Source organism: Rhinichthys klamathensis, unplaced genomic scaffold (genome assembly GCF_029890125.1).
Source record: "Rhinichthys klamathensis goyatoka isolate OS25496 unplaced genomic scaffold, OSU_Roscu_1.1 h1tg000194l_1, whole genome shotgun sequence".
NCBI classification, from domain to species: domain Eukaryota; kingdom Metazoa; phylum Chordata; class Actinopteri; order Cypriniformes; family Leuciscidae; genus Rhinichthys; species Rhinichthys klamathensis.
In genome coordinates this window covers 1,648,088-1,665,834 of record NW_026606720.1, presented here as the reverse complement: position 1 = coordinate 1,665,834, position 17,747 = coordinate 1,648,088, and the positions used below count along the sequence as shown (strand labels likewise).

The 17,747-nt window shown below is 39.6% G+C and overlaps 1 protein-coding gene across 2 annotated transcripts in view; it reads right to left on the bottom strand.

The window, feature by feature from the left end:
* Positions 1-4,658: 4,658 nt before the first annotated feature.
* Positions 4,659-17,747, bottom strand: part of ece2b (endothelin converting enzyme 2b) — a 70,270-nt gene continuing 57,181 nt past the window's right edge. For both annotated transcript variants that reach the window (XM_056262579.1, XM_056262580.1), the window contains 11 exons: positions 14,421-14,563; positions 14,050-14,164; positions 12,935-13,045; positions 12,658-12,756; positions 12,420-12,497; positions 11,530-11,633; positions 11,330-11,440; positions 11,170-11,237; positions 7,767-7,957; positions 6,700-6,795; positions 4,659-4,884 (listed from right to left, as the gene is read on the bottom strand). In XM_056262579.1, coding sequence (XP_056118554.1) covers positions 4,708-4,884; positions 6,700-6,795; positions 7,767-7,957; positions 11,170-11,237; positions 11,330-11,440; positions 11,530-11,633; positions 12,420-12,497; positions 12,658-12,756; positions 12,935-13,045; positions 14,050-14,164; positions 14,421-14,563 — 1,293 coding nt within the window. In that variant the 3' untranslated portion in view covers positions 4,659-4,707. The remainder of the gene's footprint in view (positions 4,885-6,699; positions 6,796-7,766; positions 7,958-11,169; positions 11,238-11,329; positions 11,441-11,529; positions 11,634-12,419; positions 12,498-12,657; positions 12,757-12,934; positions 13,046-14,049; positions 14,165-14,420; positions 14,564-17,747) is intronic.

Here is a 17,747-nt window from a genome sequence, read left to right as displayed (position 1 = left end):
GGAATGTCGATTGAGAAGGAAGTGTCCGGCAGGGCAGGGAGCCAGGGACGAGCCAGCAGAGCATGAACTGGGGACTGGAGAAATCCAAAGATGTTACCTCTGGTCGGATTGAGGTGGAAATAAATTACCACCTTGGCTAAGGCAAGGGAGCATGGGACGACCTTTGTGGCCGAGATTAGGAAGCTGAGACGAGGGAGTTTGGAGCTTGGTACAGCCACCTTGGCTAAGAAGAGGGAGCTTGGTACGGCCACCTTGGCTAAGAAGAGGGAGCTTGGTACAGCCACCTTGGCTAAGAAGAGGGAGCTTGGTACAGCCACCTTGGCCAAGAAGAGGGAGCTTGGTACGGCCACCTTGGCTAAGAAGAGGGAGCTTGGTACAGCCACCTTGGCTAAGAAGAGGGAGCTTGGTACAGCCACCTTGGCTAAGAAGAGGGAGCTTGGTACGGCCACCTTGGCTAAGAAGAGGGAGCTTGGTACGGCCACCTTGGCTAAGAAGAGGGAGCTTGGTACAGCCACCTTGGCTAAGAAGAGGGAGCTTGGTACAGCCACCTTGGCTAAGAAGAGGGAGCTTGGTACGGCCACCTTGGCTAAGAAGAGGGAGCTTGGTACGGCCACCTTGGCTAAGAAGAGGGAGCTTGGTATGGCCACCTTGGCTAAGAAGAGGGAGCTTGGTACGGCCACCTTGGCTAAGAAGAGGGAGCTTGGTACGGCCACCTTGGCTAAGAAGAGGGAGCTTGGTACGGCCACCTTGGCTAAGAAGAGGGAGCTTGGTATGGCCACCTTGGCCAAGAAGAGGGAGCTTGGTACAGCCACCTTGGCTAAGAAGAGGGAGCTTGGTACAGCCATCTTGGCCAAGAAGAGGGAGCTTGGTACAGCCACCTTGGCTAAGAAGAGGGAGCTTGGTTCACCCACCTAGGCCAAGAAGAGGGAGCTTGGTACGGCCACCTGAGACAAAGTAGCTTGGAGCAGACTCCTTGGCCTCTGCTGGAGATCGCTGGAACACAAAGGTAATTCTTATGAGATCCACAGGTGAGTAGAGCAGCTAAGAACTCTGTATCCTTATAGGCCAAACACTGACTGAATGCAGTGTGTGCTTGTAAAGGAGTGAAGATGAGGGATGAGGATCAGGTGTGGGTTATTGCTAACTATGGTAACTGATTGTTTTAAACACTCGGGTAACAGGGGAAATGTGACATAAACATAAAAATATAAATAATATAAAAACAATATTTATTACTACATTACCTACATAAAAATAGTTCAAAGTAAATAGTTTGAAAAACCAAGTGAAAATTTAGCTTTTTTTATAATATATATCCTTTATTTCATGTTCATTGACAGTTCTCTAGGTTGAATGTTGCACTACACACTGGGCAGAGCATATTCCCCTCTCAACTAATATTTCAGGGAATGTTGTCTGATTAAAAAAAAAGAAAGAAAAGAAAAGAAAAATACAACTATAAGACAATGTAACCTCTCAAATATCAATGCTAGCCGTACACAAGACACGTGACAACAGTTGATTAAATGGTGAATGTACACTCTATAAATTAAATAAGGCATCTTCTGATGATTGACAATTTCAGTATTTTAACGGTGAGTGGGTGGATAATATCACCCTGTATCATCCCATAATTTTGAACGGAATGCGGTATGTGGCACATTTAATGACATTCTGGAAAATAACGATTCGCATCTATCATTTCTATAAGTTTAACTTCTTTGAAACACTGAAAGTGAAGTGTGAGTGTCAGAAGTTGATAGATACCTCCATTACACTCAAGCCAAAGCTCAATAAATGGCTTTCATCCAGCAAAAACATTAAGATAATCAGTCTTTCAGTTCGCAAAAGGAAATTCTCGATGGGCATTTTGGTATTTGAGACTGAAATTGCAAATAAAGCAGGCATATAACACACATAAATGGCATTTACTGACTATTAAAGGCTTTGAAACATTTCAAGTTTCCTTTTTTTTTCAACATAAATTGGAATATATTTAAGTCTATCTATGTACATCGTATTCCATAGGTCTACAGTAAATAATTAAGGCCAAAACCAAATGCCTCTCCATGGCAAAACTTTAGACTGACATCTGCCCCATAATCCTCATGGAGCCCATGAACGGAAAAATATTCATGGTGTTATACAAGGCGAAAGTCAGGAAGAGTTCAGTAACATAATTCAATCAAACTTAAAACAAAGCACTAAAACTTCCAAGAGTGTTGATAGACAACATGAAGAAAGACTGACTAAACAGTTCAAGGAATAATTCACCCAAAAATGGAAATTCTGCCATCATTTGCCTGATGTTTCAATGAAACAAAAAAGGAGATATTTTGAAAAATGTTCATGCTGCTCTTTTCCATTCAGAGAAAGCATAGAGTGAAGCATTCAGAATTTAAATTTTTGGGTTAATTATACCTTGTATAACTTTACCAAATGAGTGTGTCACAATAATCTACAGTGCTTGTTAACAGTTAGAATTTTCAAATTTAATGGCAGTAGCGTTCATCGGTTAACCTCATCTCGGCGTAGCTAATGTAGCGCTCTCAGCCTCTGGCTATGTAGAAAATAGAGTTGAAATGTGGATGCTTATATGCCAGCTGTCAGTATAAGATGCCAAACACACTTACAGCTTTTAAAATGGTGCAATTCAACTGTGGTTTAAAATAAACAAAAACCAACAAAAGGTAAAGTCAGCAGCATTCAAAATACATCAAATGACACAACCGGCCTGCTTCAGGAAAGCAAAAGCCAGGTTCAAAAGAAAAACTGGCCAATCAACACTTCAACAGAACAAACATTCAGATTAAAACGTCCTCGCAGGGTCAATTTACAGCAACTGAAAACGCAGTAGATGGGTTTGGACACGGCAGCTATCCAACCTGAAATGAGTAGTTTAATCACTCTACACATACAATGATGTCTGATGCAACTCTCTGAAACACTTTAGGCATGCTGGAAAGTTTAGCAAATGGGTGAATCTCTAGACACATGTCAAGAAGTATGTCCTATTTCAACTAAACTTGATTGAAAATGAAGCCTGTTATTAAGATTTCTTGCATTGTGATATTATTTTTCAAACGTTTATCCCACAAATCTCATTATTGTAATGCTCACCAAGACTGCTTTAATTGAATTAAAAATACAGTAAAATCAGTGGTATTGTGAAATATTATTACAATTTATAAGAACCGTTTTCTTATTTAATATATTTAAAGATTTAATTTATTCCGGTGATGTCAAAGCTGATTTTTCAGCATCATTATCCTTCATAAATCATTCTAATACGCTGATTTCTTATTATTATCAATGCTGAAAACAGTTGTGCCGCTTAATATTCTTGATCCGGGTTTTTTTTCAGGATTCTCTGATGAATAGAAAGGTCAAAAGAAGATCATTTATTTGAAATAGAATGTTTTTGTAACAATGTAAAAGTCTTTACTGTCACTTCTGATCCCTTTAATGCATCCTTGCTAAATAAATGTATTCATTTCTTTCAATTAAAATGTACTGACCCCAAACTTTTAAACGTTAGTGTTGTACACATATAATTTTATTTAATTTATAACTTTCTTATTTGTTGTACAGCCTCTAATTTATGTTGATTTCAAAAAAAATTATTGTATTACAGTATTTGTTTACTGCAACATTATTTAAGGAGTATAATCTACTGAACTGTAGGGAATTTGAGGAATAATGTGTAAGATTGTCATGAAAAATTCGAAATGGTTCTAAAAATATACATTTTTAATGCAAACAGTCCTAATAATCTCTTGATTTGGGGGTGAAATATGACTCGGACATTGGTGAGATTCACCCTTTTAGTGGTTTTGAGAACGTAACGTGTGCATTTCAGCAGACTTGACAAAGTTCAAACAACGTGGAGACGTCCCTTCACAGACACACTGACACGGAAACACAGCGTTCACATACAAGTAAATGTCTTTAGGCAAACACACTGGATTTACACTGGAATGGGATTACTGAAGGTCGAAGCAGTGCAAAATTTCCACTTTCGCTTACACAAGGAACAACACTGAAATTGTTCTTTGGCAAAGAGCAGTTTAAAATGAACATTTCATTTCAACTTTGTCAAGATCAAACACACGATACACAGGTGGGATGAACACACAGTGGCTCTCCCTGTCATTAGATAGCATTTCTATGAAATCACAATTGGGAAATATGCTTCCTTCCTTTCCTGTGGGGGGTGGGGGTCACAGATGTCGTTCATCACTTCCTGTGAGGTCACCGTGGGAACGTGAATCTTCCTGTGAAGTCATCACAGATGGAGCCAAACGTTTCCTGCGAGGTCACGGAGACACATATTCCCAGTGGCGTCACAGTGCTCACATCTTCCAAATCAGAAGACAAGCGATCAGGGTATGAGGCGCAGAATCACACATGTAAGCGTTGGACGGGGCCCATTAATGTCCATCGAGTTCAGCAAACAAATAAATAAAGCGAGCCCACGTGGGCTGATGTGGCGGCAGAGGAAAATGTAAAATTGGTCGATTCGAACACTGGAGAACATCTACGTTGGCAGGCGCTCGCCTCCTCCTCCTCCTCCCGCATTCGGCCCAACTCCTCAAATAACTTTAGCACATAAATTAAAAAACAGTGCTTGAGAAAGAGCCCAAACTGTCCGTTCAGCGTGGCCAGGCTGGTCTGTGAAAGCAAGCTGGTGTTTTGTGTGTGCCAGTCCTACCACACCTCACAGCGGTGGCCTGAGTTCATGGGAGAGCCCAGCGGACACTGGAAGTGCTCTGCGAAGTCAGGCGAGTTGGACAGGGTGCCGATGACGCGGTATTTGGGTGGGCTGTGAGGGTCCGTCATCAGGCCCTCGTGAGCGCTTTCTGGCGTTCGGACGGAGCACCAGACCTGAGAACAAGAGCCAAAGGAACGCGTTTCTGAGACCACATGTTTTCACAATCACTGTTCTGGTTTGTATTGCTTTTAGTGTTGCTGTAAGGTGGAAGAGGCCGTGCCATAGTGTGATATACTTCACAATACTTTACATCAAGTGCTTTATTTAACAGGTATTATATTCAAATTATTGGTAAGACTTTAGGTTGTTTATGATCTAAAGGACATATTAATTATTAATATACTACTAACATTATAGTAACACTTTACAATAAGGTCCCGTTGGATAACGCATTACTTAACTAACAATGAGGAAGACATTTGCTCCTATGTTTATGTTTGTTAATAAAAATCCAACTGTTTATTAGTTCATGTCAGCTCAGGTCCATTTAATAATACTAACAGATCTAACTTTTTAATTATTATTAATGTTGATATTAACATTGGCTAAGATTAGTTAATGTTTTAAAAGTATTTTTCATTGTTAGTTCATAGTTAACTAATGTTAACAAATGAAACTTTACCGTTATAATATATAACATCATACATTTATCTGAAGGCTAACCAGAATTAATTGAATTAAGATTAACCGAGACATTTCTTTAATTATTTAATAATATATATATAATTTTCTACATTTAATAATATATTAACATATATAAGTTGTACTAATCTTAACATATTAACATAATATAATTATTTATATTACATAATATATTACATGTTATTCCGTTAATATTACATATTAACATTTAATTAAGAAATGCTCTACAAAATATAATTATTGATCATGTATTAATCTTTAAGTCTTATTTTATCATTAAAGAACATTAAATTGTAATTGTATTAAGAAAATTCATTACTTTTTCTGTCACAACATCATATAGTGCCTAAAATAAGGTTAAGTTATATATATATATATATATATATATATATATATATATATATATTACAATATATAACGCCATAGTTACATATATGAACATTAACAAAAATTCAGTTTAAGATTTATCAAGGGAATATTAATTTCTACATGCAGTAATAAATGAATATTATAAGTTAGATAATGTTAATATATTAACATAACATAAAAAAAAATCATTTACAATATAATCCATATTATGCTATAATAATATTACATATTAACATTTACCAAGATGTGCTGTAAGAAGATTAAAATTCAAATCATTGGTAGTTTATTAATCTTGGTTAAAATATACTACTATTGTATATATATAATAATCCATATCACCGAGATACCAATCATGCGCATCATACTGCACTGTGTATATCTGTATATTTGTAATTCTAACTTATTGTAAAGTATGTTTTTCTGTGACTATTTATATTAAGCTATACTGCATATTGTACATTGCCATCTGTATATTGCTCATATATGTTAATTGTAATTGTATATTGTCTTATGTTAATTGTATTCTGCGCTGTCTGGAGCACGCTCTTAAGAATTTCACTCGCTACGGCACATGTGTTGTTAGTGATGTGACAATAAATGGATTCAGATTCAGATTCAGATACTATAATAATACGTTTATATTAATTGTATTATTATTATATATATTTTTTTTATATATTAACAAGAAGCAATTAAAGTGTTACTTTATTATTTAAAAAAAAGGAAAGAATTGTTATTTTATTCAGCAAATGCATTACTTACACTGCCTGACGTGTAAAATAAGTTTAATATTTGTCCTGTATTGGTGAGGCACAGCATGTTTACCAGTCACACAGTAGTTGAGTGAACAGGTGTTTCACGTCATACTTGTTATTATTTTTGCATACTTGCTTCTCTTTTTGTGTGTCTTTTCATACCTGTGCAAAACCTAAGAAGAAGAGCTGGTCGTTTGTCAGATTGACAGCGGGGAGTCTCTTCTCTTCACCGTTCTTCTTCACCCATGACCTGTACGCCTGTCCAAACAAAGATCTCAAAATCAGACGTTTGCCTTAGTTCAATTTAACTGCAACATTTGCATTAGCTTGGGGAAAATAAATGTCTAGTGATTTATACCCATCACCAGAAGGGGGAGCCTCGGGAACCACAAAATCTTCCAAATATTTTACATTTCTATGTTATATATGCACATTTAATGACAAAAAAGCTAAAAAATTACAAAAAAAAAAGAAAGAAATGTAACTAGTGTCAGGTAAGTTACACTTCAACAGTGCAATTGGATTACTTTCCTAATCACAAAGCATTTAAAGGAACACTCCGACTTTTTGGGACTTTAGCCTATTCACCTTATCCCCCAGAGTTAGATAAGTCCATACATACCTTTTTCATCTCCGTGCGTGCTATAAGTCTGTTTGACGCACCCACCGCTAGCCTAGCTTAGCACAAAGACTGGATGTAAATGGTTTCAGCTAGCATACTAATCCAAATAAGTGACAAAATAACGCAAACATTTCCCAGTATTTATACGGTTAAAATATGTCTGTGTCTCATGTGACTTTGTTTTTTGTACACTCTGTGACTATACAAATCACCACATATAAATAGGAAAATGTTTGCGTTATTTTGTCACTTATTTGGATTAGTATGCTAGCTGCAACCATTTACGTCCAGTCTTTGTGCTAAGCTAGGCTAGCGGTGGGTGCGTCAAACAGACTTATAGCACGCACAGAGATGAAAAAGGTATGTATGGACTTATCTAACTCTGGGGGATAAGGTGAATAGGCTAAAGTCCCAAAAAGTCGGAGTGTTCCTTTAAAGGGTTAGGGTTACATTTTAAACATACATTTTAACATTAGACGATGTTAAATTAAATGAAATCTGTAATAAAATGACAGAAAAATAACAGTAGTGCCTTACTTTACTGTAATTAAATGACAGTAATGACTGGCTTAGTAATGCACTTCACCCAAAACTGAATGTGACCTACGTGATAGGCCGCTTTCAGACCACCGTTGTCTGCTATGTTTTCTCCCAGCGTCTGTTTGCCATTAATGTGCTCTCCATTGATGGTGTACTGGGTGTACTGGTCCACCATACACTCGGTGCGGTTCTTAAACGCCTCCACCGAGGAGTTCTGCCACCACGGCCGAAGGTTCCCGTCTTTGTCATACTCTCTGCCTGTGTAATACAATTAAAGGCTTAAATAATGAAATATTGAATTTTGTTGATGCACTATAAAAAATGTATCGCAACTTTAAGAGCTCAAAAAGACTTAATTGAAATTAAGCCACAAAAACGTTCTGTAAATATGATGCGATAAAAGGTAGTGACTTAAAGAGAGTTTACTTTCATGACTGTTTCTTAACACACTTAAGTACACTTTTAAAAAATCCACTTTGTAATAATGTCAAATTAAAAGTTTTACTGTAAAATGCATTTTCAAATCTTTGTTTTAATAATGTTTTGTCATGTTTTAAACTTCACTAATTTCGATGTGTTGACTAACATACTAAATCACATGTAAAATACTTAATTACAACTTTAACTGATGTGTTATTCAATTTAACATTTAAAGCTAATATATTTAAATCTCTTTGTAATGACAAAGTTTAAGATATATGACATACAAGTTTCAATAGAAATGACATTAAAGTATATTTTAATTTACCATAAATGCTTGTCAGTACATATATTTAACTACATTTCAAAGACAATAGAAGTAATTACGAAATTAAATTTAATTAAATTGATATTAAAATGCAACTAAGTGTCATTCAGTTCACACTTAAGCATATTCTTTTAAAGTGTATATGTCATGAAGGTGGTTGAAGCAAGGGAGGAAGCAGGATCCAAATGCAGCACACTTTATTAACTAAACTACAAACTATACAAACTCACAGCATGAAATAGGACTCAGGGACAGAACAACCAACATCCATGTTACAACATCAAGAACTCACAAGGACTGGACTGAAACACAGGGCTTAAATACAAGGGCAAACGATCTAAACAGGATAACAAGGGGGCGTGGTTAACGGGAAACACCTGGGAAGACTAATAGAGATAACGGGGAGCGGGAAAACAGGGAACAGGACTGAACCAAGTGCACAAAGACAGGGGGAACACAGACAGACATCACAACATAGCCCCCCCCTCTATGGGCGGCTCCCGACGCCCAACAAAACAGGAAACAAGACAGTTCGGGAGGGTGGTGGAGCGGAGGCGGTCCCGGGGGAGGGATGGAGGGCCAGGTCCGCGCAGGGAACGGGACCAGGGCCTTGCAATGACGGGCATGAGCCATGGAACGTGGGCGGACCTGGGCCATGGAACGTGGGCGGAGCAGGACGAACAGACTGCCAGGGCGGAGCAGGCTGAGGGCGTTTCCACGACGGAGCAGGCTGAGGGCGAGGCAACGGCGGAGCAGGCTGTGGGCATGACCAGGGCGGAGCAGGCTGTGGACCCTCGGGCATCCAGGGCGGAGCTGTCGGACCCTCAGGCTTCCAGGGTGGAGAAGACCCCTCAGGCGGCCACGGCGGAGAAGACCCTTCGGGCGGCCACGGCGGAGAAGACCCTTCGGGCGGCCACGGCGGAGAAGACCCTTCGGGCGGCCACGGCGGAGAAGACCCTTCAGGCGGCCACGGCGGAGAAGACCCTTCGGGCGGCCATGGCGGAGAAGACCCCTCGGGCGGCCACGGCGGTGAAGACCCTTCGGGCGGCCACGGCGGTGAAGACCCCTCGGGCGGCCACGGTGGTGAAGACCCCTCGGGCGGCCACGGCGGTGAAGACCCTTCAGGCGGCCACGGCGGTGAAGACCCTTCGGGCGGCCATGGTGGAGAGGACCCTTCGGCCGGCCATGGCGGAGAAGACCCTTCGGGCGGCCATGGCGGTGCGGCCTTCACAGTCCCATCCAGGGTCCTACTGCCCCCCCCCCAAAATTTTCTTAGGGGCAGCCATGGGGTCATCAGCAGGAACAGACACCGGCGCAGGATCAGCGGGCTCTGGCGCAGGATCAGCGGACACCGGCTCAAGTGTGTGCATAGCCCACACACACCACATGGCTGTGGCCATAATGGCCAGTGTTGCGGTCACTGAGGGCTCAGGCGGCGCATGCGTGGCGTAATCGGTCTCTGGCTGGGCAGACGTGACGTGAACGGTCTCTGGCTGGGCAGACGTGACGTGGACGGTCTCTGGCTGGGCAGACGTGACGTGGACGGTCTCTGGCTGGACGGTCTCTGGCTGGACGGTCTCTGGCTGGACGGTCTCTGGCTGGACGGTCTCTGGCTGGACGGTCTCTGGCTGGACGGTCTCTGGCTGGACGGTCTCTGGCTGGACGGTCTCTGGCTGGACGGTCTCTGGCTGGACGGTCTCTGGCTGGACGGTCTCTGGCTGGACGGTCTCTGGCTGGACGGTCTCTTTGGCCCTCCGCACTGACATCAGCGGCGGCTGTGCCATGGTGGACATCAGTCCTGGACGCCCATAGAACGACGTGTTGGCAAGCTTAAAGGCTGACGTAACGAGAAGGACAGGCTGAGGGAATACTGCAGGCTCACGGAGCTCCTCCTCCACGGCCACAGTAAATGAAGAATCGCTCAGGAAAAGGGCCAGGTTGATATACCTTTTTAGCGTCCAGCCGGTATAGACCTCCGGCATCATCTGAGCGATCTTCTCGTCCAGCCCGCTCCGGAACAGATCCATGAGCTGGGCATCATCCAAAGATGCTAAATGGCAGCACGCCCAGAAATCCTTCACATACCTTTCAATGCCCTGGCTATCTTGGAACATTGAGGAAAGGAACTTCTTCAGGGCCTGGTTGCTTGTGGCTGCTGGACTCATTTCGGTGAGTTCTTCTGTCATGAAGGTGGTTGCAGCAAGGGAGAAAGCAGGATCCAAATGCAGCACACTTTATTAACTAAACTACAAACTCACAGCATGAAATAGGACTCAGGGACAGAACAACCAACATCCATGTTACAACATCAAGAACTCACAAGGACTGGACTGAAACACAGGGCTTAAATACAAGGGCAAACGATCTAAACAGGATAACAAGGGGGCGTGGTTAACGGGAAACACCTGGGAAGACTAATAGAGATAACGGGGAGCGGGAAAACAGGGAACAGGACTGAACCAAGTGCACAAAGACAGGGGGAACACAGACAGACATCACAACAGTATAATTTCCATAATAATTTTTCTTTAAGTATGCTAAAGTGAACTACTATTTCAAAAAGGACAATCACAAAAAAAATGTCAGTTTAATTGACAGAGAGAACTTTTTTTTTTTTTTTTATCTTTACTACTAATATTTTTGGCAATCAGGGAAAGTATATGATATATATGATATAATATACAGTATATTATATATATGATACGACCCCCAGTGTACTAACCTTGATCATCAAATGCATGCGTTAACTCGTGTCCCATGACCACTCCAATACCACCAAAGTTTAAAGCTCTGTGAAACACACCAAAACATCACAGTTGTTATAAACTCAGGAGGTTTTTTTTTTTAGCAACATGCTAACTATTTCAGCCACGTCTGCTCACTTGGGGTGGTCGTGGGCGTAGAACGGGGCCTGTAAGATACCAGCGGGGAACACGATGCCGTTCTTGGTCGGCATGTAGTAAGCGTTCACCGTGGGTGGAGTCATACTCCATCTACAGATGCAAAGATAAGCACAATCACAAACCAGCCACCGTCCTACAGGAAGCCTCGCTTCTCTCTGATCACACACTGTTAAACTCACTGGTCTCTGTTCGGTGGCTTGCGGAGCTGGTCTGCCATCACTCGTGCTGAGAAGTTATAGAAGTTGATCATATTCTGGAAGAAGTTGTCTTCTGTAACCTCATACTACAAGCAAAAACATCACATTACCTGTTAGCTGGGATATTTTCAGTATTATTAAATTAAATAAAGTACTTAAATAAATCAGTATATAATATAATATAACCCTCTACGATTTAAAAGATTTGGGTCGGTGAGATTTTGTTGTTTTTGAATGTCTGATTCTCGCCAAGGCTGCATTTATCATTTTTCAGAAAAACACAAGAACTGTGAAAAATGTTGTCCAATTTAAAGTAGGCTACCTGTGTATTTTAAAATGTCATTTATTCTTGTGATTTCCAGCATCATTACTCAGTGTCACATGATCCTTCAGAAATCATTCTAATATGACGATCTGATGCTCAAGAACGATTTCGGATTATCATGGATGCTGAAAACAGTTGTCCTGTTTTTTTTTTTATTATTATTGTTTTTGTCAGATACATTTTTTAAGGATTCTCTGATGTTCAAAGAACAGAAAGTTCAAAAGAACCGAATTTGTTTGAAATATCTTTTTTTTTGTCGGAATGTAAATGTTTTACTGACATTTTTGATCAATTTAATGCTGAGTATTATTCATAAAAAAAAAAAAAAGTACTTCGAGCTTTTGAATGGTAGTGCAAATAGATTAAATTAAACGTATTATTTATCCACAATTACTAATTGAATGTAAAATACGAATGATTTCACAGCTATATTTGTTACATTGAAGCACAACACAACGCTAAATCTGAGACGCATTGCGAATCATTTAAACCTGGAAATGAAGTTTTAGGATCTTAAAATGTAAACGAAAGCTATTTGCTGACTCACCCCATCATACACATCATCAAGCTCTTTGGAGTCCAGAATGAAGTCTGGAAATCCGATCATGTCGTAGATGGCATCCGCCTAGAGCCAGAAAACACACTTTATCCTGATTTCTTGACAAGCAATGCAAAGTGTTTACAGTTAAGCTGTTTTTGGCGTCCTGAATCCCAGACAAATCCGCAAGTTTCGGTTATCCAGTCATGCTGCCGTCTCAGTCGTTCTCATTCTCTCTCACCCTCACCTTGTCCTTGGCAGCTTGTCGGGTTTGTTCATCCATCCAGTTCAAATCATCTAGCGCGTTTTTGAAAGCTGAGCGGATTTCGTTGATCATTCCCTCCGCCTGCGTTTTGACAGAAAAGATGAGGTTGTGAGCTATAAAAATTTACATTGCTGCCACATGACGGCAAACATGCATCACCAATGAGATTCTAAATGAAACATGAGGACATAAACCTGCAGTCAAATACGTATACAGTAGGTTTTACTCTTACAATGACAAATGGCTTTGAGTTACTCACTATTTCTTTGCTCTGTTTGTCGAAGGTGGCTTTGACGAAAAGAGCACCCAATGCAAAACCAAGAGTGTCATCTGTGTTCCCGATACACGTCTGCCAGCGTGGGGTACAGGACTGAACACAAAACACCCGTGTTGACAAATTACACACATGCACTTATCTGGCAAACCTCAAACAAGCAGCCATAAAATCACAAAATGGGGACCAGATTTTCGATGTCATTGCGTCAATATAAAACATGCTTCAACTAAACAACGCATCACTATATAATCTTTCTTCACTCATACTGATCGCATACGTATTTTATTTCAATACTGTTTTTGGTAACACTTTACAATAAGGTTTCATAATGAACTCACAGTGAGCAATACATTTGTTACAGTATTTATTCATCTTTGTTAATGTTAGTTAATAAAAATACACTCGTTCATTGTTTGTTCATGTTATTTCACAGTGCATTAACTAAAGTTAACAAATACAACTTTGATTATAATAATGTATTAGTAAATGTTAAAACTGACATTATCTTAGATTAATAAATGCAGAAGTATTGCTCATTCTTTGTTCATGTTAACAACATTTGTTTACTAAAGTTAACTAATGAAACCTTATTGTAAAGTGTTACCGTTTTTTTAATCCATGTAAGTGAATGGGGAGTGGCTGTTGAGCTCTAAAAATACAATAAATGTATAATAAAAGTAGTCCAAGTGTTCTGAATCCATATGATTGCTAAGCATGAAGAACACACTGAATGTTTGACTCATCAAGTTTGAATATGGGCAAATTTTAATGAGATTATGTTCAATAATGACTCAAATCGTCATCTGTTCTTCACATAAAGCTTATCATATGACTTCATGCGATCTGTAATATTGTAAGGCATATAGACCTTTTTTGTGAGGACTTTTTATGTCATGTCCCATGCTTGACAATCCCATTCCCCATTCACTTCCATTACACGGAGAAGAAGGGAAAAAAAACACACATTTTTGAATTCCATGAAACATGTCATTTGGGATTGGAACAATATGGAGGCGAGAAAATAACTGACAACCAAATTAACACTTTTGCGTGAACTAGTTCTTTAATTCATCCATACACACCCCAACTACACACACCTTCTTAGTGCCGTAGAGGCTCTCCAGGAGCTTATCCTGAGCGTTCTCAAACCTCTGGTCGAGACTGGACGCTCCTTTCTGCACCAGATTCCAGATCATGTAATTATTCAGAAGACTGGAGAACAAAGAGAAAGAGTGCATCATAATATCTAAAAAAGAGGACCATTCCTGAATGTGTATTCATTTATTTATACAGGTAGAGAGAGAGAGACAGTGTTACAGAAGATCCAAGAAGGAATAAATGCATTAATATTCGTAGACGGAGAGGCAGAAGAGTGTGAGCGGGCGAGAGAGAGTACCGAATGTTCTGATACACACTCTAAACAGACGCTCTCAGAGGGGACGTCCTCTTCCTGAACTCAAAGCCGTACCTGCGGTCGGTCTTGTTGATGAGCTCCGAAACTTGTTGCATGTATTCCTTGGCGTAGACCACCACAGGCTCTGTGTCGTTTAACTCTAGCGGGGAAAGGACCGAGTTCAGATAATCCAACCATTCAACTGCCGGAGCCAACACCTGAGACCGAAACAAATGTCATAATGTCATCAGTCAATTATTTCCTCATTCATTTCAGTCTAATGCAATGTTAGAGTGTAAAATCACAATTATGAAAAAAAGCAACAACCACCCGTGACCACCACTGACACCTATTGGTGTGGTTGCGCGACAGCAAACGTTTTCAGTTACGAAATGCAGCACAATTATGGAACTTGTCTCCCTTGAGAAAAATTTAATTAAAGTAACACCAGGTTACTTTTGCTCTCGGGCTCCCCCTACAGTTGGGAAACAGTATTGTCCTCTAGACCTCTACTACTGTCGTAAACTCTGTCATCCTACATGCACGTGCAATTGTTGACAACCACGATAGCCCTGAACACTGTAGGAGGAGGTCACATGCAGGTGTTCTGCTTGCGTCTTGTCTGAAATGTCTTCATCCCAGGTACAGTGGCATATATTTCAGCATGTCATATGAATATAATTTCATGGGTTTTATTTTTTTCTAACGACAAATGATCGCGATGATCACGTTTACAAGCCAGCGTCATTATAGTAGCCTAGTCTATTGGTTACCGTTTTACTGGATCTATATGATACTTCAATGCAATGTTTGAGTGGTAGATAATAACCATATATCGTCAATATTATAATATCAAGCTGCCATAAATGAATCTGCAAATTTTACAAATCGATTTGCATTATAGCTTGAGGCAAGACAAATAAACAAATATCACAGACATGTTAGGTATCCTAAAATATGATTTTGTACATCTTATATATTTACTTGCAAGAATGTAGCCCCTACCAAACTTGTGCACGCCGTTTAGACATAGGCTTTCATTTGATTTTTGATTTTTTTTTTGCCAAGTCCGCATCGGTCGGGCACCCCTCCTCCTCCTTCAGCTCACACAAGCGAGAAAATGCTGGCCCAATGTTGATCCTCGTTCTGCCTTTAACGCGATCACTTTCTCTTTTTCTCTTTTTGCTTTGCTCCGATAAAACCTTTGCTTCCTTGTTTTTCTGTGCTGCTTCGGCCATGACTATAACATTTGGCTCGCACGTCCGATTTTAAGGAAGTGGGGGTGGTGGTGGAAGTGACGTATATGCCGTAAAGCAGTCGAATTTTGTAGTTCTCTTTGTTCGCCGGTTACTACCCGAAACCCGAAGTTTAAAAGTACGATTAAAAACGCTACAGACCCCGTCAGGCTATGGCAGACGTGTCATTCAACCTATTGTAAGTCGATGTACCATCACAAGAGACTTGGAAATATATTATGAAGGTTGAAAAGTTACCTGGTGTTACTTTAAATTTAAATGTCGCAATATGACTTTATATCTCACAATATGACTTTATATATTAGCCTAATGTGAGTTTACATCTTGCAATTGTGACTTTCTCATAACTGTCACTTTATATCTCACAATTGTGACTTTAAATTTCGCAATGAGACTATTTATTGTAAATGCGGCTTTATAATTCACAATGTGATTTTAAATCTCATAACTGACGCTTTATATCTCACAATTGTGACTTAATATTTCGCAATGAGACAAATGCGGCTTTATAACTCACTTTAAATATCATAATCTCACAATGTGACTGTCTTTATCTTTCTATAGCAATTGTATTTCACGTAATTCTCATTTCATATCTAACAATTGCGATTTTTTTGTAAATGCGGCTGTATAATTCACATTGTGACTTTATTTCTCACGGACTGAGTTTATATCTTGCAGTGTCACTTTAACACTCTTACAATTGTGATTGTATCACACAATTGCGAATTTCTCATAATTGTCACTTTATATCTCACATCTGTGACTTGCAATGTGACTATATCTTGCAATGACAACTTTATTCTGTAATTGTCACTTTATATCTGACAATAGCATCTTTATATCTCACCAGGTGATATTATATCGCACAATCTGACTTTATTTTGTCACTCACACATATTTTACTCCACAGTTGAAGCTTCAGTAATAGGGGTTACTGAATATTATTCAGCTGTTCATATCTCAACATAACATAGCCATCATCAAGTGGTGACGCACTTTAATTAAACCTTTTGAAGGCCACTAAAACATGGAGAGTTACATTTAATTATGACCAATTTCCATTTTTCCATAACCTTGGATGTGAAAGCTTTGCTCGTCTCAATGTTTTCCCTTAATGATTTCTCTTTCAGCCATGAAAAGGACACAGAATGTGCGTTCGGATTCGCTCTCACACAAAAAGCTCAAATAATCAGCAGGCTAGAGTCAATAACCTGTATGTTTGCATTCCTGAAACCTAGATGCAATTCTAGCCACTCTGCCCTTGGGTGTAATAAAACAAAGACCTCCATCGTAAACACACAGCTGAAAGCCCCCATCTACCCTCATTCCCCACATAGCCTTCATCTCTACTGTGGATTTCTGGCAGATGAAAACAAATTGGGTGACTAAAATGGACTATTTTCCCCCTCTCTCATGGTTTGAGAAGCTGTGTGGGTTTTTTTTTTAATAAACTCAAAACCAAGCGAACCCTTGAGGTTGCTCTGCATAAAGACATGCAAAATAAGAAGTGACAGTTGCAAGCTTTGCCTAATGAGGTAAAATACAATTAAATTCAGAAATGCCCTTAAAAGGTGTTTTTTTTTTCTGTTACATGCAAAATATGAAGTGACTGTTGCAAGCTTTGTCTAATCAGGTAAAATACAATTAAATTCAGAATGCCTTAAAAAAGTATGTATTTTTTTCTGTTAAAACAAGGGCTGTCAAACTCAAAATGTTAAAATAAAAGAATAATTAAACATGTTTCATGCAGTTAAATTAACATAAGTATTTAATTTCGCCATATAAATGATTCATTCTGTTCTGTATGATTTTCACAAACTGATTAGAACCTTCGGGTCTGATTGGAACTGGTCACAGATACATCTTAATACCATCTAGTTCCTAGTAAAGCAACCGTTAACCAGTAAATGATGGAAAAAATCCATTTGGTTCTCATGATGCTCGGATATCAGAAACATGAACAGAACAACCAACAATAATACAACATAGAAAGACCAAATAGTAACTGTAAACAGGCTCAATACCTACTAACTCAACCAAGAAACGAGAAACAGGTGTGGTGCATCAATCAAACAATGAATAACCATGGAAACAAATGCTAACAATGCCAATAAACAACTCAAACTATACTCAAACTCAGATA